The sequence below is a fragment of the Coffea arabica genome, chromosome 1c, assembly GCF_036785885.1.
Source record: "Coffea arabica cultivar ET-39 chromosome 1c, Coffea Arabica ET-39 HiFi, whole genome shotgun sequence".
In the NCBI taxonomy this organism is placed as follows: domain Eukaryota; kingdom Viridiplantae; phylum Streptophyta; class Magnoliopsida; order Gentianales; family Rubiaceae; genus Coffea; species Coffea arabica.
The window spans coordinates 54042916-54070612 of NC_092310.1; the positions used below are offsets into that span (position 1 = coordinate 54042916).

General features: G+C 37.1%; 4 protein-coding genes across 6 annotated transcripts; 2 read left to right on the forward strand and 2 right to left on the reverse strand.

Moving 5' to 3' along the window:
• The first annotated feature begins 3676 nt into the window (after window positions 1–3676).
• On the forward strand, window positions 3677–7262 carry LOC113729024 (actin-11-like). Of its 2 annotated transcripts, XM_027253360.2 has the most exons (6): window positions 3677–3878; window positions 3944–4028; window positions 4670–4742; window positions 4869–5262; window positions 5810–6423; window positions 6966–7262. In XM_027253360.2, the coding sequence occupies exons 3-6, from the start codon at window positions 4683–4685 to the stop codon at window positions 7029–7031; spliced, it is 1134 nt and encodes a 377-aa protein (XP_027109161.1). In that variant the 5' UTR covers window positions 3677–3878; window positions 3944–4028; window positions 4670–4682; the 3' UTR covers window positions 7032–7262. The 2 variants fall into 2 exon arrangements, with proteins under 2 accessions (XP_027109161.1, XP_027109156.1); XM_027253355.2 differs by having other exon boundaries at window positions 3677–4028.
• Window positions 7263–10580: 3318 nt separating this feature from the next.
• On the forward strand, window positions 10581–16037 carry LOC113729036 (U-box domain-containing protein 33). Of its 2 annotated transcripts, XM_072078011.1 has the most exons (8): window positions 10581–11089; window positions 11627–11745; window positions 12284–12390; window positions 12638–13208; window positions 13775–14326; window positions 14518–15240; window positions 15565–15748; window positions 15913–16037. In XM_072078011.1, the coding sequence occupies exons 1-7, from the start codon at window positions 10804–10806 to the stop codon at window positions 15745–15747; spliced, it is 2541 nt and encodes an 846-aa protein (XP_071934112.1). In that variant the 5' UTR covers window positions 10581–10803; the 3' UTR covers window position 15748; window positions 15913–16037. The 2 variants fall into 2 exon arrangements, with proteins under 2 accessions (XP_071934112.1, XP_027109165.1); XM_027253364.2 differs by having other exon boundaries at window positions 10582–11089; window positions 15565–16037.
• A 162-nt stretch (window positions 16038–16199) lies between these two features.
• Window positions 16200–18347, reverse strand: LOC113729041 (uncharacterized). Its single transcript, XM_027253370.2, has 4 exons — window positions 17721–18347; window positions 17467–17589; window positions 17181–17342; window positions 16200–17083 (listed from the first exon to the last, which is right to left on the reverse strand). The coding sequence occupies exons 1-4, from the start codon at window positions 17858–17860 to the stop codon at window positions 16480–16482; spliced, it is 1029 nt and encodes a 342-aa protein (XP_027109171.1). The 5' UTR covers window positions 17861–18347; the 3' UTR covers window positions 16200–16479.
• A 5564-nt stretch (window positions 18348–23911) lies between these two features.
• On the reverse strand, window positions 23912–27658 carry LOC113729048 (probable protein phosphatase 2C 23). Its single transcript, XM_027253377.2, has 4 exons — window positions 25736–27658; window positions 25496–25609; window positions 24417–24681; window positions 23912–24325 (listed from the first exon to the last, which is right to left on the reverse strand). Exons 1-4 carry the CDS (start codon window positions 27413–27415, stop codon window positions 24210–24212), a joined length of 2175 nt encoding a protein of 724 aa, XP_027109178.2. The 5' UTR covers window positions 27416–27658; the 3' UTR covers window positions 23912–24209.
• Window positions 27659–27697: the final 39 nt, after the last annotated feature.

Genomic DNA, 27697 nt, shown 5'->3' on the forward strand with positions numbered 1-27697 from the left:
AATCTACAGGGTGAGAGAGGAAGATGATCATGTTTACGTTTTGCAGAGTGGCCAACATGCATTATTCCCCACTGTCATTTGTACTTCATTCTGCTTTGGATTCCCTCCTTCAAATGTGGCGGGGAAAGTTGGGAATTGGGACTTGGACTTTGTTTAGCATCGACATTAATTTATCAACAATTTACGGAAAAAAAAAATCAAGAATTCACAATAGCAAATCGTAGAAGAGAATAAAGGGCTAAGATTTTCTTATCTGCATTTCGTGGAATTGAACTGTTCGCGAGTTCGAGTCGATTTTGAGTCGAACTCGAGCTGATCAAGTCAAATTCGAGTTCTAATTTGAGTTCAAAAATACTAAATTTGTTGTTCGCGAGTCGATTCAAACTCGATTATATATATTTTTTATGTTTAATAGTAAAATTACATATATATTCCTAATATTTTATTATTTATTAAGAAAAATTAGTATTTTATTCATTTTTAAAAATAAAATAATTATTTTTTAATATTTTTAAAACTCAAGCTTGACTCGAATTTGAGTCAAGCTCATTTTGAGTTCGTCGAATTCGAGTTTGAGTTTGAGTTTTGTAAAATCATGTCGAATCTCGACTCGATTAGATCGAAACTCGACTCGACTCGTTTGCATCTTTAGGTGGGATGAATATTAAAAAGCTTGGAAAAATGTTGGAAATTTAGTAGATTCAGATAGATCAAACATTACTTATTATAATTGTTTACAATTTTAATGTGCATAGTACTAACTTGTTTAATTAGTAGTAGTATCTTTAATTACTACCACTAAACTATCTGCCTCTGCTGCATATATACTGTTTACACCATTTGTGAACATAATGCCCCCACATTTGTCTTCATTATTAAACCCCCTTTTTTTTTTTTTTTTTCATTTTCTCCCCCACTGGATGGTGGACCATTGAGAGTATGGTGCTGGCCGCTGGGAAGTGCTGCAGAGTCTCATGATTTCCTCCATCATCTCTCGAGGAAATAAAGATTTGATGAATTGTATGTGAAGAATGTAAGCTTGGCGGGACCCAAAGGGATTGCTTGGATTTCACCATCATCCACATGATGACTCATGAGAGAACTGTGGCTTACTTTCTTTTTTTTTTTTTTTTTAAATGTGTAATCCCTTCATTCCATGGTTCCGCCGAATAATTGGCAAATAGTACCCGGCTAAATAGATTTATAATTTTGGGAAAATTTTATGTCGAAGCAGCTACTAGATAGATATGGCTAGTAATTGTTTTTGTTTCCTAATCAATACTATAAAAGAGTTCCACGTAAATATATAAACGAGATGTCTCCATTTGGCCCTTGCTTTTGCTGATGATCATGTGTTAACAGCAAACTCCCGGTTAAAACTGTGATAATCGCATTTAATATCCATGTATACTGACTACAAAAAGTAGAAAACCTTTTTCTTCTTCTCTCTTCCTTTTCTCCTCCATTTTGCGAATACTTCTTTCAGAGATTCACGTGTTAATCTCTCGCTTTCTCAATACACTTTTCCTTCCGGCACAGATGTTGAAGGACTTTTTATCTCGGGTTCCCAGGTTGTATAAAGTCAGTACCGGGAGAGTGGCGTAACGGGGACCATCCTCGTTAACAAATTTTCAATTTGGTCAAGGGAAAAAAAAAAAAAAAATTTTTCCGGAGTTCATCACCAATATCACACGGTTTTGGTTATGTTCTCAGGACTGAGATCCATCTAACTTTTGATGTTTTCATTTCAGGACTTTTATGGAAATAATAGTTAGTGTGTTTGGATAACTACATTTTTTTTCAAATAATATATCGACTGCACCATAAACACATTTTTCAACTTACCTTTTTATATTCTAAACTATCTTTTTATTTCACATACATCACATCAAAAAAAGTATTTCGATAATTATTTCAGATAATAAAATGGCGTGAAGTTATTATTGCATTAAGAATTTTATTAACGAATTTTCAACAGGCACTTGTCATTTAAAGTCTTCAAATATTCATATTTATGTGTTTGTGTGGTATGCACTTTTCCAATTTAATATCATTTAGACAAAAGGAAAAAAAAAAAAAAAAAAAAAAAAAGCCCTGACACCACTATTAAATAATTGACCCCATACAATGATCATAGCACTCAAAAATCAAAAGGAAAAACTAGATATAGATGAGTATAAAAAATGTAATACGGTACGGTTAATTATACTCTGCCACTGTTTTTTTTAAACAAAAAAAAAAAAAAAATCAGAACCAAACCAAACGAGAGAGGAAAAAAGTTGTAACACATGCAGTCCTCGATCTTTTATATTCAGGATGCAGTGTTTAATTTAGAATTTTGGAGTGCGTCATACATAGCACTGATGTTTGTTTTTATAAATGAAGGGCTTTTGAGAAACAGCAGTACAAGGCGTAATGCAAGGAATAATGAGAAGGTGGGGCTATGAAATACTATGAAAAATGAATGATGGTTAGAAGCAAAAATTGACGCACACTCTCATGCTACACATATAATTGCACCCACTCTCATGCTTAAAAGCTTCAATCATTTTGCTTCCCCGTGTCCCATAACCTCCTGCAATAATCATCTCCCCAAAGCCCAAAGCTTTAGAACCTGTAGAAAGAAACCAGCCTTAATTACTTGCTGCAAATATCAAAATCCAAACTGTTTTACAAACTAACTCAGTGTGTTACTGCCCTTGATTAATTAATTAGATTCCTGCAGGCTCTACTAATTACAGCAATACTTTTGTCTAAATTCCAAATTCGATCTGGGGCAATTTCTCCACATCAAGGTGTTCCAGTTCTCTCTTTTTCTTGGTCTTGGGGGAGCAAGACATGCTTTTCCCGTGGATAAGCATATTAGCAATGTATTGTCAATTTCTACAAAGGGACCTGAAATGATAAAAGGATAAAGTTTGCATTAGTAATTTGTACGTGAATAAATCTCAACTATCAAAAACAATCAAGTGTGAGGCCCTTGTCCGACTATATCTATCTATATATATGTAGGAAAATAATAAATACGAATGTGTTTACACTACTATAAAACCCTCAATGTTTAATTGCTGTGATCTTCTTGCATTTTCATATTTTCTTAATTATAATTTTATCATTCCTATAAATAAATCCATATTATGATGTTTATATGGAGGATTTGGGATACTTTCAAAGATGTCCCAGAGAATCTTCGCAAATTACTTAATTTAAAAAAAATAAATAAATTCAAACACCAAAAAGAGGATGCCTTCAAAACATGGCTTAAATTTTTGAACTAATTTTTGTACAGTGCCATGCCAGTGTACTAGTAAAATTTTTGTACGTGTGTAAAATTAAGTTTCAAATTTAAAATTAGATTACGTGGCATTCATCCGCTACCCCTCTCATGTATACACTCAAAAGTCTACCTTAAATTTTCCTGTAAAGAATTACTCCTTTTAATGATGATATTCAACTTCTTTTATTGTTTAATAATTTACATACAAATCAAATAAGGGCAGCATGTATACAGGACACGCTAGACTTTTTCTACTTACATTACCAATTGTTACCGATACATACATTTTTTTTAGGGGGATTCTGTAATTTTACGAATCTCAGGGGAGGTATCTGAGATTATGTTTCCTGTTTGTTGTGACGTCGCTCTTCCTTCTTAGTTCTTCCCCGAGTGAGGAGTAAATTCAAAAGAATACCAGCCTCAACCACGGAAAGCTGAGAGTAACGCAACACTTGTTAAGACTCGAAGAGGCCGAACATTTTCCGCCCGCGGAAAGAAAGAAAAGACTGAGCGGATGGGCGAGGCTGTCGACAGCAACAAATGCGGATGCTCAGTAGCAGGCCTGCACGCATTTATAACCCAATTTCATCTCGATTCGGAGGTTGGTTTCAGTTTTATTTCCCTTCTATTTTTCTCCTCTTATATCTCTCCCTATCTGTTTTACAGACAGTATTTCGATTGGAAATTCCCATTTCTGAGGCCCTCCCGGCCAGCAAAACCAACCAGAAAAAAGGAATTTTTTCCTTCTAAGGTAGCCCCCCTCTCCTTTTCCCTTCGCCTTTTTTATGAACTCATACTCTCAGAGACAATCTAGCGAACATTTTTTTGTTGCCAGGCATAGTGATGCAATGTGTATCCGATTTCACGCGTATTATATATTTTGGTTTCAGTTTCGGTTTTGATGGTTGGTATTCTATTGTATAGAGGGTCTGAACAGATTTTCTTTTGCGTCAGAGGGGAGGGAAACAATTACTGCCAATAGTAGCAATGAGAGTGGAATACGGTCTGGGAAGGGTACATACGACGTATCTGTATAACTAAAAAATATGCTGAACTTACTTGTGATAATGTGTGATCAGCCCTTTTTCAGTCATGAAGCAGGGGCACGGGGATATGCAGGCAAGAAGTATCATTATTCTTATAAATAGATTACTGGTAATAGAAAGATCATAATTTGAGGAATGAACTTCTAATAATTTACCATGATTTGCGCATTTGGTACCTGAAGCTTTACATATCGTAAAAGGGCAAGCCTCAGAGCAGGAGAGGGGCTTGCTTTGTTTTGTAATGGGGAGTTTAGGTCTTGCTGGTAGCCTTACACTCTAGGTTGAGGTTTTTCTCCTTTTGTAATTTTCCTGGGAGTGTTTTCTAACTGGAGTCTGTCTTTCCCAGCTGTGAATAAAAGATGGCAGAACCAGAGGATATTCAACCACTCGTCTGTGACAATGGAACAGGAATGGTTAAGGTACCAATCACGACATTAGTGTTTGAACTTCAAACAGTGATTTATTTCTAAGTTGATCCTGAGTATTATTCATTTCTGTAAGCGAGCCTCTCCTTGATCTGTCTTCCTGTGCGATGCCTTTTTCAGGCAGGGTTTGCTGGAGATGATGCTCCCAGGGCTGTTTTCCCTAGTATTGTTGGCCGCCCACGTCACACAGGTGTTATGGTTGGCATGGGCCAGAAGGATGCATATGTTGGGGATGAAGCTCAATCAAAGCGTGGTATCTTATCACTGAAATACCCGATTGAGCATGGTATTGTGAGCAATTGGGATGACATGGAGAAGATTTGGCATCACACTTTCTATAATGAGCTTCGTGTTGCCCCAGAGGAGCACCCAGTTCTACTCACTGAAGCACCTCTCAACCCAAAAGCAAACCGTGAGAAGATGACCCAAATCATGTTTGAGACATTTAATGCTCCTGCCATGTATGTTGCCATTCAAGCTGTCCTGTCTCTCTACGCCAGTGGTCGTACAACTGGTAAGTACATGTGTCAAATATTGCATTATTAGGGTGGCAATCGATGGAATATATGCAGCCAATGGCAGTGTATGTTAGAGGACATCTGGAGTTTTATCATTATTCATTTTACCTTTTTCCTCCTGTGATTCTGTTTTCTCTTAAATAATCACCAATAAGCCAAATAAATTAGCATTGACATGGTTTGAGTTTCAGTTTTTATCATCTGGAGTCAGTTGCCGCCATCTATGCATTAGTTTTATGTCCAATTATATGAATAAGAAAATTGTCTAGAAGTGAGAGATAGAACCGTAATTTAGAGTTGTGAATTACTTCTTGCTAAACTTTATTAGGTCTTGCATTTGTGTTGACTATTCTCAATTTAGAAATTTTAGGAGTAGCATTTTAACATCTTTTTAAATTCTTAATTTCAAAAGATATTCATCCTTTGGATTTGTAATATATTGATTTAAACGTCCACTTTGTTTCACATATGTCATTTGAAAATGCCTTGGGGTGGTTTTCAAGTAAATGCTGATATGAACATAGTGCTATCTGTTTGCGGCAGGAATTGTCTTGGATTCTGGAGATGGTGTCAGTCACACTGTTCCTATCTATGAAGGATATGCTCTCCCTCATGCCATTTTACGTCTTGACTTAGCTGGTCGTGACCTCACCGAGTATCTTGTCAAAATCTTGACAGAGCGTGGCTACTCCTTCACTACCTCAGCTGAGCGTGAAATTGTTAGGGATGTGAAGGAGAAACTGTCATACATTGCTCTTGATTTTGAGCAGGAGTTAGAAGCTGCAAAGACCAGCTCTTCTATTGAGAAAAACTATGAGTTGCCAGATGGACAGGTGATCACCATTGGGAATGAGCGTTTCCGATGCCCAGAAGTCCTTTTCCAGCCTTCATTGATTGGAATGGAAGCTGCAGGCATCCATGAAACCACATATAATTCAATCATGAAATGTGATGTCGATATTAGGAAGGATCTCTATGGGAACATTGTACTCAGTGGTGGTACAACAATGTTCCCGGGTATTGCTGACAGAATGAGCAAGGAAATCACTGCTCTGGCCCCAAGTAGCATGAAAATTAAAGTGGTGGCTCCACCTGAGAGGAAGTATAGTGTGTGGATCGGAGGCTCCATTTTGGCATCTCTAAGCACCTTCCAGCAGGTAAGTTGTTCTCTATTCGACTGTTGAGAGGCATAAATGTTAGCTATAGCATTGAGTAGAAGTTTTTCCTACCTGCATTTGAGTTAAACAAGAAAAGAAACAATACCGTTAGCTTCTGCTGCCCAGTGCATCCATTGTGTATTATGAACTGCAGGGGTTACTGATTCTGAATGTGCTATTAGATATATGACAGTAAAATAGACATGAAACCCTGTTAGTTTCATTAGTAAACTCATGTGGTAGCATATTCGGCGTAGAGTACTGAACATGTTGCGCGAGCTTAATAATTAACCGCTTGTACCAACTTTCATACACTTCTCTTGGAACAGATTTTTCAATTTATTTTGCAAATCATCATTTTGTTCAGTTTCAAAAGAAAACAATCGTTATTTATATGCTGCTTCCAAACTGGATTCGCAATACCTTGTTGAGTCAAATGATTTTCTAATTTTTTGTCCATTAAGCGCATGCATGTGTGCGTGCTGTGCTTTAAATGAAGATTGGGTATAACACTGGTGAACTGTTTCTGTTTTGGAATACAGATGTGGATAGCAAAATCCGAGTATGACGAGGCTGGTCCTTCCATCGTGCACAGGAAATGCTTCTAATAAGTTGGAATTGAAAAGTGCAAGATTTCTGACACTCGTTGTTTTGAACACGAACTTGCTGCCTGCAAGCTCTTGTCAATTCCACTGTCATTTTGTTTCAAGAGCAATAAGTAAGAAACTAGTGTAGAAAAGTGCAGAAAATAAAGATCTTGTAACGTGTTGCTTTTTCGCGTGGCTTGTGTACACATTTTCCTTGATGCTAATATAAACCGCTTATATCTTTTCTGTTAATTATGAATTCACTGGCCCTTAATTGATCTGCATTTCTTTCGACACCTTATTGTAGTCGGATGGACTAACGAGTGATAAACCACATGGCGAGAGTGACAAATGCAATTCAATGGCCACAAATTTTGATGCCTTTTAACTTGCAGAGATTAGCACATACTGTGTATAACTATAAGATGCGCGTGCTTGAAGGCCAACAATTCTCTGAGTTGCTCAAAATCCTTTAATAACTAAACCTGACCGGGAAATTTGTGGTTTCTTGATATCCGAGTATTGAGCTAAAATCATTCATTCACGAGTGGCCCAGAACTAAAGCAAATAAAATTTGATTGAACAATTAATCTAGTCTTCCCGCGAGGAGTATTCTAACGGGCTTGTGCCTTCATCATCAAGACTTGAGCACGTTAGAATACTCTCTGCGACGAAGTAGAAGTAGACCGGACTCAAGAGTCAAGATCAAACGGGTTTTATCCCCTCTCTCTCTCCAACGCAATTTGACGATTTTTTTTCCCTTTATGATCTCTCAATTTATAATTCAGATATATCCGTACATTATTGTGTTGAACAATAAAATGTTTACAGCCTAAATCAAGCACCATTTTCCAAAGTACTATTTGTATAACTCTAATCTTTTTTGGATAAAATATCATAATTTCATTAAAATTTGTACTAACGGCAGAAATTACATTATCAAACATATACAGATATCATATGAAGAATAATAAAAATTATATTATAAAACTGCAAATTCAGAAAATAAGATAAAAGTAATTGTAACTCTACAAATATCTATGCATGATTTCAATCGTTTCATTAACTGTTTCAAGTCCAGATATTATGGTGAGATCTGGCGAACAGATCTAAGAGAATTTGATAATCAAAATCTGAAATAACTTAGATCTAATAAAAAAAATTAAAAAAACTTATGAAAACAAAGGACGCACAGGAATTACGGAAGCACGAAAAAGCTTTCTGTCGGTTTTGCTTTCTTCTTAAATTATTGAGGATAGGCTTTCGTGATTTCAACGTAAAACTAAAAGAGGTCCAAATTGGCTGCTGCCTAACTCTTCACGATCTTCGCGTGCATGTATATTTGCTAGGCAAAAACCTTTGTGGGTTTTCAAATAATAGTTGTCACCATGGAATTTTCAAAAGTCGATTTTTACCAGAGAAAACTAGCCAATTCCTGGAAAATCAAATTCACGCCCTATTTTCATAGGTCGACTTCCGAACATCTTAAGAGCAAGGAAGCGACAACCATATCGATAAGATTCACAATCAATTACTAAACTACAATTTATGTTGTATTAATGAAATTGTTTTACTACGTGTCAGTATTATTTAAGGAATCGTTATTCGCAATGTAGTGATATTTACATGCTTAAATTCAAAACATGTAAGAAGGTGTTTTTTTTTTTTTTTTTTTCTAATTTGTTAGTAAAACATCCGCTAAAAACAATTGAATTTAATGATAAAGTTGTCTTTGGGATTTGTCTTCTCCACTATAACCGTAACATACTAAAGTATTCCATGCAATCACGTACATTTTCCATGTAAGTTATATATATTTGAGAGTAGGAGGTAGGGACGAGTTGACTGATTCGGAAGCAGGGAGGGAGCGAGTATAAATGAGAGATTTCGAATTCAAATTTTCTCACTTACATTATTTAAAAAAAAAAAAACATATTTGACAGTACTAATATAAAATGGTAGTAAAGACACAGGTTAAGTGAGTAGCTTTTAGGAATTTTAGCCTTTAAGCTATCTGATATGATTAGAAGCACTCATTACAAGTAACATATATTGGTGGAATCTATACGCGCAAAGTATACCGAACAATATTACTATTAATAATCTACAAATAGTGTGATGAAGACTAATAGTATATAGTTAAGAGTAAATTTGGATGGCTATTTTTCACAGAAAAAGTTTTTACGTTTTTCGTAAACACATTTTTCAAATCTTTTTGTCTTACATGCATTAAATCACTGCAGTGCATTTCTTTTACTATAAAAATTTTTAAAAATAGCAATTCAAGCGGGTTCCTCGTTTAGTTAATTCTTTATTGTGAATTTGCTGATTATCTTAGTTAATGATTCAAAGTGTATACCTAATATCTCAACCACTCACCATGACATCGTCGCCTTAAACAAATTATCTTAGGACAGCATCAGCATATCTCACACTTTCTCCTTCTCTGGCATTTCTCAGCAGGAAAGTCTTCTATATACAATAGTTTAACGGAGTAGGTTTTACCTGTTAGCGTCTTTAAAATTTGTTATTAAATGAAAAAACCTCAATTTATCAATATGAACTCAGATCCTCAAATAACACAACATCCCTTACATATACACGTTTATAGTATAGGTCAACAATGTCGCATCTAGTGACCCTTTTGTGGACCCAAAAAGAAATAGTAGCAGTCATGTAATTGGTCTCATTTGTTGGAGTAGAATAATATGGTTGGTCCAATTGATTGGTGATAAGAAACCAACAAAGCATTAAAGCTTGATAGGGGTACGTAGGAGATAAAGGTTCAAACTTTACCTCCCATCAATTGTCATATTTAAAGTGACTTTGTTTAAAAAAATTCAAACGGATGTATAGTGCACTCGTTTGATTCGATGGTGGTTCAGTCATTTTCAGGTTATCCTTGGACCTCCTGAAGTCCGCCCCCTCCTCTTAGCTTAGAATATATTAAGTTATACAACAGTTATTGTTTTAAAAAAAAAAAAAAAAATTGGTGGCAAGAAGAATGCAATCTCAATTTGCTGTACAATCTTTCCATTTTGTCTACTAGAAAAGAAAATTAATTGAAATTCCATAAGCAAAATTTCTTCATAAATGGATAAGAATGAAAGGAGAACGACGTCGGGCTGTCTACCTCAATCCTGTGAAAGTAGGTCTCTCATATTCCAAAACTCTAGAGAATATGCTTGTCAAAGAAAAATAATTATAAGTAAGTTGGTCATTAGAATCCTAACATCGTTGTCTACTTTAATTCAGAATTTTCTTTTGTAAACCACATCATTTGCAAAATAAAGAAATAGATAAATTTTCTTAATCTATTCCAAATGATGAAGTTCTAAAATACTTTTCTTTTGCTTTGTCTCAATAGATAAAAGGCAGAAACATCAGTTAATTGAAATTTACCAACTTAAAAAATAAAGTAATTTAACGTCTGAAAACTTAAATAATGTTGGACTTTTCGTCAAAGCAGCTAATATGGCAATTGGCAAATAAACTCTCCCAAAGCCTAAGCGGCTTATTATTATTATTATTATTATTGCTTAAATACATGAACTAGCAGAAAAAGTAGGAGATATTTATAATCACAGTAAAGCACAAGGAGGATAGCACAATTTATTTAAAATAATAATTCAAAACATTCCACGAAATCTCACTCAGAAACTTCCTCTATTGCCACTGCAAGTCAAAGGAAAACTCACAGATAATTCACCCCAAAAAAAAAATTTTTGTTTCAAAAAACCAGCTCACCGGATTCTCAACATTTTCTTTATTTTCCGGCGAGTTTTTATAACCAATGAAGGTGCTCAGCCCAACGCACCCACCGGCCCGGACTGAAGATCTCTTTTCGGGGTTCTCCCCGCCGGCTACATTCCGAGCTGGGTTTGCACGGAGGAGCGAAAGTATGGCCACTACTCAGTCATCAGAAATTGTGGAAGAAGGTGGTGAAAAAGTGTACGTGGCCGTTGGAAAATCAGTGGCTAAAGCTGGTGCTTTGCTTCAGTGGTGTTTTAGGACGTTCGTTGGTTCGGAAATTTGCATTCTTCATGTTCACAAACCTTCTCCTTTGATTCCCACTCTGCGTCAGTCTCTCTCTTTCTCTATAAGTTACAGGAGGATAGGGGAAGCAACGTTGATAATCAAATCATTATTCTAGGACGAAGAAATATAGAATCTAATCCACTTGGGCATAATCGATGCTCGGATATACTTCTTTCATATGTGAATTTTAGTAAAAATGTACACATTTTATGTGGACATCTATGATTTCTTTTTAGGTGTTTTGTGTGTTTTTGGGCTCAAATGCTGTCAATGTTTTGCTTGTTGAATCTTTTTCATAACAATCATCGATATTAGTCTGCTGCACTACCCGGCTTTGTAGTGGCTAAAATGTTTTTTTTCCCTTTAATTTTTCTGTATTTGCTCTATAGCTATGGCAGGAAGAGTTAAATTGAAAGTAAAAAGTTGGAAAAGCTGAAGTTGGATAAACTAGCAGTGTTATGGGAAAGGATGAAAGATTTTTCTTAGACTCCGGGTTGTTCGCTTGGATTACTTAGTCACAAAGTTAGTGCGCGAATCAATTGGAGCTTAATTGCTATATTTGTTATTGTTTAATGCAGTGGGGAAACTACCAGCAAGTCAAGCAAATCCTGAAGTGGTGACTGCATTTAGGAATGAGGAGTGGGAAGCGACGGGAAAACTTCTGCAGAATTACAAAAAAATTTGCAGCACTTCCAAGGTTTTCTTTCTTTTTAATTACCTGATTTGTAGAATTCCTGTGGATATTAACCATTTGATGTTATTGGATCAATCTTGTTAAGCATTCTTTGGCATGTTAACTGTTCATGCAAATCGCTATAATCTCTTTCAAATTCTTTATTTGTAAACCAGTTTGTGCCTTTTTTTGTTAAACTAAAATCAACAAGAGGAAACCCAAAAATTCTAATGCCGACTTGTTTGGAGGAGATTGTAGGTTTTGTGGTTTGCATATGATTTTGGTTGCAACTTCAAACTTCTTTTCCTTTTCCAAAATAAGTGGATGTTTCTTTAAGAATATCACCTTAAAATTCATTAATATTGGCGGCTTACTCTGATTATTAGATGTCTGCTATTAGACCATGTTTCAAACAGTAAACTCCATGCATAGATAACTGACATAAGGCAATTACATGTTACTTCTGGCATCTGTGTAGAGCATAATGTTTACCTCATCTTCTTCAGTCTCACAGACCTGGCTTGGCCTACTTTGTTATACTTGCTAGAAATTGCTTTTTCAGGTTAAGGCAAGCATTGTTACCAGTGAAGCTGACCAAGTTCAATTGGAGATTGTGAATCTTGTAAGCAGACATGACATTAAGAAGCTAGTCATTGGAGCTATTCCAGAGTACGTCACTTGTTCCCTCAACACCCCCCCTCCCCTTTTAAACTTACACTTGTTGATGGAGAGGCAATACTTTCAGCTGCCGTGCATGCGTGTTTATGACCATAAGTAGGAAGAAGCTAGGTTTTTGCTTCAATATTTTATTGAGAATTTGTTAAGGTTTAGAATATGTTATTTGCACAATTGATAATGCCATTGGCATCATTTGTATAATTCTTCTATATAGAATTCTAAAAGTTGTATCCTTCAGTTGTTCGAAGTTGAAGAAATGCTCCAGTAAAGCAAGTTATGCAGCCAAAATGGCTCCTCCCTTCTGCAAGATATGGTTCGTCAACAAAGGGAAATTGGTCTGGACGAGACAAGATTCTCAAAGCTCAAGTTCTTTTGCATTAATCAGTCAAGAACTTGCAGCAGCATCAAACTTAAGATCTCAATCTGCACCCTCTTCTAAGAGCAATGATATTTATCACCCAGAATGTATTCGATCTAGATCTGCTCAATATCCAGCTTGTTCAGGAACAAGAAATTGTTTTCAGAAGGAAGGAGCTAAGGTGGAACCATCTTCTCTTACTCTGCCAACTAGATGCTATCCAAGCACTTTTCAATTCTTCAGTCCTGCAAGTTTGAGCTCTAGTTCAGGATATGCTTCATCTGCTGTATCAAGAGTGTCTTCAGATTCTAATTCAAAAGTCGAGAAAGAGGGCTTATATGGTTGGCTTAAAGAACTTAAGAAAGAAGCTGAAGAATCAAGGGATGAAGCAGATTCGGAGCTCTTGATGTCTCAAAAATTGGAAGCTGAAGCTGTAGAAGCCATCAGCAATGTAAGCTATTTCTGTTTTGAGCTTGAGTATGCACCATAAGAGTGGCCAGTTAAGCGCGTGAACATTTTTTTCATGCTTCACAATGCACTTAAAACTGATGTTAACAAAATGAAATTTTAATGATTCAGTCATGAAGGCATGTTCCTGTCTATTCTTATTAATGTGTTCTAGTTCAGGTCATCAACAACTTATCTAAGTACAGCTTTAACTGGTCTGCTGTACAATTTGTGTTGGTACAGCTTTAGCATTTTTCTTCTTGCTACAAGTTCTAGATACTATAGGTGACAATATCTTGCAAAACTCTTTTCCAACTTGGTTAGGACTTGAAGTATGCACTTTTCCATCCTCCATCTGGGATTTGCATTACTCTATAAATACAGCCATGTTTCTATGGGGTCCCTATGAATTGTTGCAAGTGCAAACTCTATCCTTTCATTTAATGAATATCAATTCACTTGTTTGATGCACATAGTCTGAAATAGTTTGTACACACTTTTAACTGAAACTGATTGTTTATGTATTTTATGTCCATGTGTGAGATTCATGGCTAATTTGCTGTTATATAGGCCAAAGCTTTTGAATCTGCTTATGAACGGGAAGTCAAACTCAGGAAAGCAGCTGAAGAAGAGCTTAGAACTACAATACTGGAGCAAGAGAAGCTCTTAGAAGAAAGAGAGGTTTTAACTCGTGAGTTGCAAAAGGCCATGAGAAATATAGCCGTTCTAGATAGTCGTGCACGGGAAGCAAACTGCCGGCGTGAAGATGTTGCTGGAGAACTGAAGCTTATTCAATCTTCACTGGCAAGTTTACGGCAGGAAAGGCAGAAAATTCAGCAGCAGAAAATTGAAGCTGTGCAGTGGCTTGATCACTGGAAAAGTGGCTCACAAGTCAATGGTGAAAATATCAATGGTCTTGTACAATTTAGTGGAGAATCATTGGAATTGGCAGAATTTTCACTGTTGGATTTGCAGGCTGCAACATGCAATTTTTCAGAGAGTTTTAAGATTGGGCGGGGAGGAAATGGTGCCGTGTACAAAGGGGAGATGTTGAACAGAACAGTCGCCATAAAGATGCTGCATCCGCATTCTATACAAAAGCAACCTGAATTTTGTCAAGAGGTTGATTACTCTATACGGGCATGTGCTTTTTTGGTTGTTTGTAAAACTTGTTTTCAACTTGTAACAACCTTTTAGTCCAATTTTCTTGCATAACTCAAATTCTCAAAAGCTTGATTGTCTCTATTGATGCTCAGGTTTTGTTTGAGTTTTGTGATTGTAGTGATGACTGACATAAGCTTTTCTTGTTGCAGGCTCAAATTCTTGGAAGAGTGCACCATCCTCATCTGGTGACATTAATTGGCGTATGTCCTGAAGCCTGGTCCCTTGTTTTTGAGTACTTACCTGGTGGCAGCCTCCAAGATCGCCTCTTCCACGGAAGTAATGTTTGTCCCTTAGACTGGAAGACCCGAGTACAGATTATTTCTGAAATTGCTAGTGGCCTTCTCTTTTTGCACTCTTCTGGTCCTGAAGGAATAACTCATGGCAACTTGAAACCTAATAATGTCCTACTAGACTCTGAGAACTGCTGCAAAGTTGGTGACTTTGGAATTTTCAGATTAGCACCAGTACAAACCCTTCGCTGCCCAAGTTTCCGTAGCTACACTGAGACAGGAGGTGCTTTTCCCTACACAGATCCAGAATTTCATAGGACTGGAATCCTGACACCTAAATCTGATGTTTTCTCATTCGGACTGATCATACTTCAGTTACTCACTGGGAAACCTCCAGCTGGACTGGCCTGCGAAGTACGAAAAATGGTCTGCTGTGGGAAAATAACAGCAATCTTGGATTCATCTGCAGGGGAGTGGTCTACATTTGTTGCAAGGAGATTGGTGGAGTTGGGGTTGCAATGCTGTGAATTGAATGGAAGGGATAGGCCTTCCCTCACGCCAACTCTGGTTAGGGAACTGGAGCATTTACATGTCTTGGAGGAGAGACTGGTGCCCTCTTTCTTCTTGTGCCCCATTCTTCAGGTCAGTAATGTCAAAATCTTCAATGGCTAGAGCTTGAGCTGTCCAGTTTTCTATTATCATTTTCCTGAAACATAAGCTTACTCTTCATTCTTGACCATTAGCAATCACAAGTTGAAACAAGATGCCATTCTGCTTGAAATTTAGTTATGTGCTAGACCTCTCTTGACTAAAACAATAAAAATGAGAGTCTTGTTTTCTTGGAAGAGTATGATTTCTGTAACCTCTATAGGTGTGATGATGAACCGGTGTCATTTATTTTATGATGACTACTACATCAGTTTCTACTAGCGCATGTATGGTAACATTTTACCGGGTAACTTTCAGGAGATAATGCATGACCCCCAGGTGGCAGCAGATGGATTCACCTATGAAGGAGAGGCCTTGCGTGGCTGGTTGGAAAATGGCCGTGAGACATCTCCCATGACCAATTTGAAATTAAGTCACTTGACTCTTACTCCTAATCATGCACTGCGGCTTGCCATTCAGGAGTGGCTCTGCAAATCTTAAGGTTCTGAAACTTATGTGACATTTATATTCTTGCACATGTATAGAAGCGTATATCTAGATCTAGCTTGATGTTTGAGTAGAGTAGATAAATCATGTAATTAGCAGCAGTTTCCCTTTTTGTTTCCCTTTCATAGTTCGGAGTGTGACAGAATACATTATGTTCAGGTTAGGCCAATCGGGGACAACTAGATAGGGAGCAACCTCTCATTGTTACACATTTCTTGTATAAAACAGCTGAATACAGTCAACCGGGGACAACTAGATAGGGAGCAACCTCTCATTGTTACACATTTCTTGTATAAAACAGCTGAATACAGTCAACTGAAAAAATCAGTCTCGCTAGGAACACGTACATATCTGCGATGTTAAGCTAGATATCCTCTGATTTTCTCTCAACTTGCTCAAAAAGATGAAAAAAAAATGGACAAATATCAGAAGGAATACGAGGCAAATAAACAAAACAAGCAATAGTGTGCCGGGATTCACATCAGAAAGGTGAACTGGTTGGTGGCATAGTTCGTGTCTGCCTAACCAAGCACGACGAACATGGATAATAAACAATCTCACAATGACTGACTGCTATAGAGCAGGCTGGAAGAAGAAATCAGATCCTTTAAGAACAAGCATTGGCTTGTTCCCATCCATAAAAATATACATGATAGAGAAACATAACCTTAGAAACCACGAGGGATGGTTTAACAGAAGCTACTTGCCTCAACTTTACTTCAATCTTCAAAATGCCCGCAGGACTTGATCTCTTGAAGGAAGCAGGGAGACAGCATGTCGGAGCTGGTTGAGGTTAAAGGGATGATCATCTTCCATGGAGATGTTCATCCTGGAATCAGCTTCTTGATTACTCAAAAGAGCATTTGACTCTTCTGCTGTATCCCAATCGTCCAAGTCCTCTGCATATACTTTCTGTTTTGGGGTCGTATTTTCTTTGAAACTTGTTCGTGCACTATCCTTCTCAAGCATCCTTTGATTATCAGTTGAATTTTTTAGTTTTGTATTCAATGCCAAGTTTGAATTATCGCTGTTGGCCTGCTTTGAATTTTCCAGCTTTCCATTGGTAAAATACTGATCATCAAACAACGAAATGCTATTTTCCTTATTTCCATGTTCATTAAACTGAGAATTGCATTTCTCAAATGATTTCAGAGATGATTCCTGCGGAACTTCTTGGTCCGAAGAACGCCTATTGCAGAAGCTGCCAAACCCTTCAATTCCTCTAGTTACTGTCCGAGCCTTGTTTCTCTCTTCTTTCAGAAATGATCTATCATCAAGCAGCTTCAATATCCTCTCAGATTTCTTTCTAACATTCAGGCCCCAGTTGAATCTGTTTCGTAAGCGCAGGATTTGTGAGAATCTACCTTAAATTAAGATAGAGAAACAAAATTTTTTGGAAAAGAACTTGAAAAAAATGAACTTAGTACCCTTTCTCATCAACATACAGAAAGCTTCCAGTTTCTTCAACAACATCTCTGTCGTTCTGAAACTCCTCCGATACCCTCTCAGGCCCATGAGTTAACAAGTGTTCTAGCACAATTAAAGCTTGGTATGAAGCCCTCCAATTTCTTCTATCAAAACTCACTAATCTGAACCACAGAAATATGGAACAAACAGAATCACAGCAAGTGTAAGGCACACATCAAGCCATCAATAGTTGATATAAAATACTAGCACTATTTTATGAATCACAGGCTAAATAATCCAAGAAACCTCTTATGCAGGATCTCCACAATTCTCCAATAATCGTCTACTTCAAAAGCAGCCCTTGATATCAATTTAAGAGTACGAGTGTCTGGAGCTCCTGGATTTCCATTTGTAGCTTCCTCTACCAATCTTTTAAAGAGGAAAAGAATCAAAAAAAAATCTCAAAGTACTTGAAAGTTGAAAAGGCAAATATGCCTCTCAATAGTTACATATCAGACCCAGATCGTACAACAAGGTGCATCAAAAAGTAGGAAGCTTACAGTTGAGCCGGTGTAACATCAGTCAGGGCCAATCTGGCAGTCTTGATCTTCTCCTTGAGGAAAAAAGACGCCTGTTTCTTGAATTCATTAAAAAAGGGTGACCCCATATTCCCACCGTTGCTGCCTAGAATGGAAGACATATTCTTGCTTGGATTAGCCTCTTGATAGATAATACTATGTTGGATTAACAATAGTGTTCAACTAATTCATGACGCACCCAAAGTAACACCTAATCTATCTTCAAATAAAGTGAAGAGTGCATATGTAACACGAAGAAATTTATGATAGTAGAAAAATGGACACTTGGTGGCAGATATGAGGTGGGATGTATGTAGGGGTTGACAAATTCAAGGAAGAGTGGTGAGAAGGATGTGTTTGGTCTGAATCACTTTGGTAAGATTTGAGACGTCGGAATTTCCAAGTTAGAAAATACAACAGTTTTAATCGTGGGATCGTCAGGCATAGATAAGAGTGTGGGAGACTGTTCATATTCAAAAAACGTTTGAAGTCAGCATCTCGGATCGGCAACTAGGCGCCGGCTTTCCTGTTTAAAATTTGAATTTGATTGCTCCAACTCCAAGTGCAGTTTTACTTGTTCCCAAGAAGAGTTCTTTGTTTAGTCTTGTTGCTACTTACCCCAGCTGCTCTTTGTCCTTTGATCGTTGCCCTTTTGCTCATCCTGCCGTACATATTTGTAGTAGTACTTTTTTTAAAGTCAGGCTTGTTTGAAAAGTAATGTTTCAAATTTTTTGAGATATTATTGTGTTTCCGGTGAATGTATTTTTCAAACGCTTTTTTATTTTATATATATTAAATCGTTATAATAATTTTTCTACAAAAAATATAAAAAAATACAATCTAAACATAACCTTAGACCCATGCACGGCCGGTACTCTGCCTTCGTTAGGGAGGAGTATTTTGTCTAATTGTATTGTAACATGGCATGTCAGAAACTTTTATTTTTTAAATAATTTATTTGGCAAGTAAGAATTCTTGAAATCATGAGCTCTTACTTACAATTCTTTATGTTTTACCATGCAATCCAATATGTCAAGGACTTTTGTTCATCTATACATTTTAAATTTGCAAAAGGCCATAATGGATGTTTTGTATATTACTAGTTTTTTAGCCCTGACGCCATGCGTCAGGTAGCTGAGACTCATTAATTATTTTGCTGTTATGTTTGTGTGTTTTTTTTTATTTGTTAGATACAATAGTCATGTGTGTGAGTGTATGTTTTTTCCTAATTACACAAATAAATATGGCTTTGAAATCAGGTTATCTTACATTCTTAATATAGCATTAATTAGTAAGTAGTGCCTAATATTAGGTAGAACTAAAAGGCATATGACTATACATGTAATGTGTAGCCTTGCTTATTAGTTACGTTGCTTCTCTAAGACAAGCAATTTGACAATTTCCATTTTTTTTGACACTTTCTATTTGCTAGTACTTCACATTTAACAATCTTTTAGAAGAAAGAAATAAAGAAAAGCAATTATAAAACGGGTTTGTCATTTTCTTTTGTTTGCTAGACTTGAATGAGCATTCAAACATATTTAAAAATATTTTCAAACCAATGTAAAATTGAATTAATATTTTTTGTATATTCAGTGGCTTTTTTGTTTTACACTAATAGGTCTATATTCATGACACATAATTTTTATTCAACTATATCCCTCCATGACCTCGGTTTATATATACTACCATGTCTCCTAATCAGGGTTTCATATTGGATCCTATTCTTTTTGTTGCAATTCAGATGATTAATATTATTTGATTGATAGATTAAAAGTGTTCAAGAGTGGAGGGAGCGACAGTGGTTTTTTTGGACAAGATATCATCTATTGAAAATGAGCATAGGACTCTCAATATTGAACAAGTTTAACTTGCAAGGGTGAATATACATATTTTCTTATTTTCCTTCTTTCTTCCCTTTTTTAGGCTGTCTGTTTCCTTTTTTTTTTTTTTTTTTGAGATTTTGATGATTTTGGTTTTGATAATTTGTATTTATTGAATCTTTTTTTCATGCTCAAAAGAAAAAAAATTGGACCTACTGTAAAAGTTCAAAAATTATAATCCATTTCTTAAGTCTCAATATTGAACAAGTTTAACTTGCAATGGTGAATATACATATTTTCTTATTTTTCTTTCTTTCTTCCCTTTTTTAGGCTGTCTGTTTTTTATTTTTTTGGAGATTTTGATGATTTTGGTTTTGATAATTTGTATTTATTGAATCATTTTTTTCATGCTCAAAAGAAAAAAAATTGGACCTACTGTAAAAGTTCAAAAATTATAATCCATTTCTTAAATTGCATTTTTTTTTAAGAAAGAAACTTTTCAAGACATTTCTTAAGCTGCCAAAGAAACTAAGAAGAAGAATAGAAGCTAAGAGAAAAGAAAGAATATTGCTGACGCAACCGCCCACTGACTAATAGCAATTGTTGACTACCAAAATTGAAAGCCACGTGGACCTGCAAAGTTACAATCGAAGAGAGCCAGCGGACGGAAGCAAAATGCCAGCAGAGCCACTGACACCCATCAACAAAAGACCAAAACGCCCCTCAAGATCGCACAAATAACGGCATAACCGGTCCATCAGCACTGTTCACAAGCTATTCGTGCTCTATATATGTAAGATTTGAGGTGTCAGATATGGTGAAAGAAGAGGCACGGAATATGTGAACAATCTTTTAACCCGAACAATTAAGTAAAACAGAAAATTTTCACCATCCCTGCTCCAGAGCCAGAGGGCAATTTTTTTTTTTTTATTTTAAAAACAACAACAACAAAGAGCTTGACTGTGTCGATGAGAGAGAGAGAGATTTACACAAAAGAATTTGTTGTTTGGTGAACTGCAATGTCGACGTCAAATAAAATATATTCCCCCCCCCCCCCCGCCCCCGCCCCCGCCCCTCCCCCTCAAACTCTCAAAGAGCCTGCACTATAGGTGGCTCTTTGACTACACGCAGTCAAAAAGTGCGACGTGACTCGTGAGTGGTAATAATAAATGGCCCTCCGACGAAACCCAAAAGTACATTAACTATTTATTTAAAGATTTTTTTAACAGATACCCAACGAACTCTATCCAGCGCCTAATGGACAAAATGGTTAATATACCTAAATTACGTTTAATCTATCATATGAATATGAATGTGTATACTAATAATTATTATTTTATTTTATACTTACATAGTTTCTTTAATTAAGATTACATTTTCAAAATATAAACACCTAAACTGTATCTTAATCCACGCACAATGGGCGCTCATCAGACCTCTCAATGCGTTGGTTACATTTTGCTCGCGTATAAATTCTTGATTCGACTAATTCCTGTAGCTTTTTGCTCCAAAAAATCTCTAACCTTTCATGCAGGACATGAATGTTGAGGTGTTGCAAATTGATCCATTGGGCCTAGCATCACGTAGAAGAAAATTGTGCCCAAAAGAAAGTCTGTCAATGGGTTTTTTCACCAGGCCTTGATAAATTGTCTTTTACCGTGTAGTTTTACCTTTTTCTTCTCTGGGGCTTAGTTTTTCTTTTGTATAAAACTTTTTTGTTTATTAGAAACAGATGTGGACTTTGAGCGTATTCTTGCTACTTGGCCAATAAAGATCCTTCCTGTTTGAGTTAGTTGTCTAAATGAGTTTCAGCCAACTCGAGCGGAGGTTGGCCAGTTTAGTTTAGTTGGTACACAGGCAAACTACTCCGGCAGCACGTAATCCACCAACTTATTTAATCATTTCCTGTGCTCCACAAATTCAAAAGATAAGTTTGGATTGCATTTTTCTGGACTTTTTGTAGAAAAAATATTGTAGCGATATGATATATGTGAGATAAAAAGGTAATTAGAAAATTTGTCCACGAAAAACGTCACAAAGAAAATTTGCAATCCAAACACAACCTTGCACTTCTGATATCATATCATCTAATGTCACCTTCCATAGCAAATGAGAGGCTTTCGCCAAACCACTGAGCCAAAGGTACAAAAAAAGGATCAAATCCTTCTTTGGATTGTATCGAGGATTCGAACGTCACCTGCAGTGAAAAAAATTCAAAAGAGTTGCTAGAGCACTTCTTTAATTTAGCTAGATTTGTATATTTATTAGTCCCTTATATAGTATTTTTAGACTCTCCATTCTTGCATAATAGGGTATGTTAGTTTATACAAATATCATTGCCGGAAAAGAGAGAGAGAGAGAGAGAGAGAGTTTCATTGCACTTTTTCACATTTGGAAAATTCACTTTCAAGTTCAACTTAACTTCAATTTCTTTTTTTACCCACAAGCTAAAGATAATTTTTTGGGATCTAGTCTCCTACATAGGCCTCCAACTTATTGCATCACAAGGTGCAAATTTTTGTTTGAAATGCTACTACTTCAATTTTCGCCAAAAGACCTTGTTGTTTTTCTTTCTTTCTTCTTTTTATTTTTAAATAATTAGAAAAGGATTTTTTGTTCAAGTACAGACAAGTAACCGTTGCAATTGATACCCTCTGTTCTTGATTCTCGACAACTTAATTAACAGAGGAGTTGGGCGATTACTAGGGGTGTGCATCGAATTCGAAATCGGTAATTCAGAAGTTAGAATTCGGAATTTTTTGAAATTTTGGTATCTGATAATTCGATTGAATTCGATTTCGAATTCACCAATTCCGAATTCGAATTCGTATCGAATTTAATTCGAAATTCGATAAATTTCGATTTCACCAAATTCGAAAAAATTTATATATTATTATATAATATAAAATGTATAATATTATATTATATGTATAAAATATATATTTATATATTAAAAGCGAATTTGAAATCGAATTCCGATTTGAAAAACTCCATTACCGAATTCGAACCAAATTCGAAGTATATGAATTCGGAAAACCCGAATTCGATTCCAATTTCCAATTTATCGATTTCAAAAATTCCGACAGTTTATAAATTGGAATTTTTCGATTTTGCGCACCCCTAGAGATTACCCAATTGAATGTTTCTCACACACTCCTAAAACACAGTAACCAACTAGCCTAACCGTAAGTGGATGGACTTGGCCCATAGCATTTAACACCCAAGTTACGATTTCGTGGAAGTAGGCCCAATATGACACACACACACACACACACACACAATTGCCAAATCCCCAACTCCAAGAACCGAAAACAGAGAAGAGGAGGGGAAGTTGGTAGTTTGGAGTTGAGTCTTCAATACTCAAGAACGGTTGAAATTCATGGAAACCCGGAGAAAAAGGAATTCCCCATCCAGGAAAACGAATGGAGGGGGGATAGGCCAAATTTTTAGTAGGCAGCATGCTTAAAACATCGATAGCAGTACAAAAATATTAATGACAAAATGACAGGTTTTCTACTTGGTGGGAACTGATGAACCCGACTGACTGATAAGCCCAACCGGCCAACCCTCCCACGTCCCACCTCCGCCTGCATTTACTGCTTCAATGAGGAAAAATTGGTTAGCAGTTAGATAAATGAAAGTGATGAATGATGATGGTGATCAATTCGTTTCCAGTTCCCTTTCCATCCCCACGAAAATGCATTCAAGCTAAGCTGTTGCCCGTCATCCCAACTCCCAAGTCCAAGCAGACTCGGATGAACAACCCGCCTTAGGTGAGTCGGCCATCGGGCACGACATGTAATTCTGATCCCAAGTCAGCACCGAATAGTTTTTTGACCGCTCTGATGTTGACCTGAGTAAATTCCACCTTTTCTGATTTCTCCTTGATTTCTCCTCGGTACCAAACGCAGCACCACACGTTTTTGACTAATTAATTAAATAAAAGCAATAAGAGGGAATTTTGAGCAAATCTGGAAGTCCTTGAACTTTTATTTATTATTCGATTGTTTATCAGATTTCAATACAAACATAAAAAGGACAGAAAGGGAACTTTCCTTTTGAGTTTCTTCGCCCCGAGAAAACTAAAATGGAAGGTGAAACACACACACACACACACAAAATAATAATAAAATTGGAGTCTCGTTTCCGGAACTTTGGGAAACTTCCACTGCTGCAGCCACTTTGGCATCTTCTCTACAACTTTTAATTCTTCCTGAGGAAATTTCTGGGAAGGCAGCAAAAGTTTGACATGTTCATTTCACGTAGAAAGATGCTAAGGAGTTTCCAAAAAAAAATGATGCCAACCCAGAAAGCAGTCATAGATGAAGTGAAAGTAATAAAACAAAAAGCTGGCAAGACAAAACTTCTCTTCGTGGGACATCGTTTATTTGGAAAAGAAAATACAATTTTATATGACAGTTTATAATCGACAAGGAGCAACTTGTACACCTGACCTTTACAATCCACTCACTACATTGCACAACTAAGGCCATCTGATTCAACAGCCTAATTGATACTCTGTGTCACTGGGTGACTTGAGGGATAAAAGAACATCAAAAATTGGATGCCTGATTTTTTTTTTTTTTCTCTTTTTCTTTTTTAAAAGGTTTTTCAAATGTCTCTATTTTGTTTGTCATGGTCCTAGCTGCTATACACAGGATCTCCATATCCTCCCCTCCAGCGAAATAACAATGATTGAAACATCATCATGGTAGCGGCGCCTATCCCCTTGTGGAATTTCAAGCAGTTCATGAAAGTCCATCCCTGAAATGGAACAGAAAAAAATTACACCAGTCATGCTAAGCTACTTTGTATTGGTCGGCAGAATAACTGATCGCTTGTTTAAAAGATTTACCAGCTTTCTTTGCAGCTCGAAATAGCAATTCCTCAACCAGATGCTGTGCAGGATCCCCTTCTGGAGACCAAGCGATGAAAAGTTCAACTTCTGAGACAGCCTCTTCATTTGTGAAATACTGATACAGCCCGTCAGAAGATAGAACCAAAAATTTGTCTCTTGGCCCTAATGTGTGGTGGTAGAGTGATGGGAGGCAATTAATATATGGGGAAGTTCCAATATAATCGATTCTAAACATCTCTAGGAGTGCATCATTCCATTTTGGCTGCAGGAAAAGAGAAATTGCATATTAAAACCCTGAAATCAGGAATTTGTTTCTCAAGTAAAGCAACAGTTTAGATCAAAATAAATTGAATATTCAAGTAATCAGCAGAAAAAAGTAGACAGACCATCCCTCTCATCCCCCGCCAACAACCCCTCTGTCAGGACAAATTTTATGATCGTGAACCCAAAGTTTTTCTTATGAAAAAATTCCAAGATGAAATGCCTCACTCAATAGATTGCATGTAATTACAGCAACAAATTCCAACTTGTTCGAGGCTCTCACATAAATTGCATATTGGTCCATATGTCCTGCTATTCATATGTAAAGGAAATTCATCGTTATATTATTTTATGGACTAGATGTGGGATGCTCTCAAAAGTGATCTTCTGTTGGATGTTTAGCTGCAATTCGAGTCAAAGACAGCAATTTGATTGGTTATTGGAGAGAAGGGATACAAAAGGTTGTTTCAAACAAGGCGGATAAGCTGTTGAAGCAATTGTCAATCACATAAACTTTTTGTTCACAGTTTCAGCTTTTTCATAGGTTTGAAAATAATAAGCTTATCCCAGAATATGCCTCAGTAACAAAAAAGAATTACTCGTTTTATTCTCTACTAGAAAAGGGCTATAGGAAGCATAATCTCTGTTCTCAGTCTTCTTGATATGAACTAAATGGTAGATTTTTCCATATCCAATTGAGGAATCTACTTTTTCCCAAGTTCAAAAGGAATAAAAAGACTTTTCATATCTTCCTACAAAAATCCCTTTCAGAAGTTTGACTTTCAGAGAACCAGAAAGGCCAGATTCCACAGTACCTGCTTTAGGAAACCAGCACCAAAAGCTCGAGTGACCTTCAGTGAACCTTTTACACGATCATTCATTACAGAACAAGCATCATCAAGGTGTTCACTTCTAATTCTTTGCACTTCCTGAATTTCATGGAGTAAGATCAGCATTCATCAATTGGAACTTAATTGGAAATAAATTTGGTCATTAAAAGCTTGATCAACTAAAGCATATAACGAAAGCATGAAGAGAAGGATAGAACCCTCTACCTCTTCTATCGAGGTGCTATGATCCATGGAGAGTTGAAAAGCACTTAAGCTTGGTACTGTATTTGATATATCGCCATCAACCTCAAGATCATGCAATGTTTCTTCATTGATCCTCTCCAAATCTTGGCTCCATAGATCAGGCTCCTTCTTCTGGGCTAAAACTGCTCGACTATCACCTACATTCATTACGTAAACGTCGTCTCCCTTCATTAACATCACAAGGACGCAAGAGCCCATCAATGCCAACTCAGGGTTCTCCATAACCATCTTATCAGCAAGATCCAGAAACGCCTCCTCCGTTTTCTTCAGCGCTTGAGAGAGAGCTTTCAGCACATCTGAATGATTAATTGTCCCCGATCCATTCAACCTATTCTTATTCAATTGCTCTTTTAACCTCCTGTCGAGCTCCAATCTCTCTTTATCAAATTCACACCTCCACTTCCTCTGGTTCTCCTCCCATCTCTTGGCAGCCCCTCTATACTTACCCTTCGAACTTTTTCTAGTCTTTTTACTGATTTGTGAATCAAATGTCACTTCTCCGTTTCCACACGGATAACTCTCCTGCTCTACTCCTCTAGAACAACCATCTTTAGTCCTATCCCGTGAAACCTCCTCCTTACTAATCTGATTCAAATCCTCCATTCCTGAATTCAAGGTCTCAACCGAGGCAGAGGAACTCTTAGTTAAAGAATCAAACTTGTCATCCCATAACAATCCCTTCAGCTCCTTATGAACAGCTGAATACAAATTGGATAACAAATAATCCGGAGCATCGGGGCCATTAAATCCGTCATAAATCCCTACAAAAACCCATCCATGCTCCTCAGAAACAACCACATGAACCCTATCCTCCCCTGCTTTCCCCTGAGCCCACTGAAGATTCTGACTTTCTGATGAGTCATCATCATCTAAGCTACCTTCACTGCTCAAATTAACACTACTAATGGTCAACTCATTCTGCTTTTCAGAATCCACAATCCACTCATTTTCTTTCAATGAAACAACACCCTTGATTGGAGCAACAATTGAGTTCTGACCTCTACTGATTGTCTTTGACAAAGCTCTCTGCAGGGCCCGAATCAGCGAGCCTTTTCTTGATCTGGGCCGAAACGCGAAACCCCCATGAGAGAAGCTTCTCTGGAACTGATCAGAGAAACCCTTCTCAAGAGGACCTGAAAAGAGCCCCCGATCAAGAGGGCCCGACATGAACCCCCTCTCTATCGGGCCCGACAAAAATCCCCTTTCAATCGGGCCAGAGCCCGGGATAAGCCCAGAGCTCGATAACGGGCCGGAGTATCCAGTTGAATTTCGCGGGATGGGTTGAAGAGGGATTGAAGCAAAGGAGGTGGAGCTCTCGAAGGCGGCGGCGGCAGAGGCTCTATCGATGCTGTTGTAAGTATAGACGTCGACGAAGGCGGTCGAAAGCGGAGTAGAGGTATTGGCACTAACGGAAGCACCGGAGATTGACTTAAACGTCGTGGTTGAAGCAGTGGTCTCCTCGGAATGGACCTTAGAAGAAGATATCCGGGTCTGATCGGGCCGAACATAGCAGAAAGAATGACCCAAATCATCTAAAGGGTCAGATATCACGGCAGCTAAATCTCTCTTCCTCGGAGCTTCATAAGCTCCGCCGTCGGCGCAGGTGAAGCAAACGCTTAATTTTCCGATTCCATTACCCATTTCTTCAAATTTTAAAGGAAAAGAATTTAAAAAATTATAGAATTAGAAAAGATATGTTTTTGCGGGCGTTCATCAAAACTTCATAGTTGATTGAGCTGGTACAGAAATAATGGAAAATGAAGCTGCAAAGAAGAAGAAGTGGGGATGACAAGAAGGGAGGGGGGGCGAGAGGGAGAGAGCGAAAGAGAGAGGCGTTGACTTTAGGTGGGCAGAGAGGTGTTTGAACGTAGTAATACAAAGAGAGGTGTACTAAAACTTTTGGAGACTTTTTAAAAAAAAAAA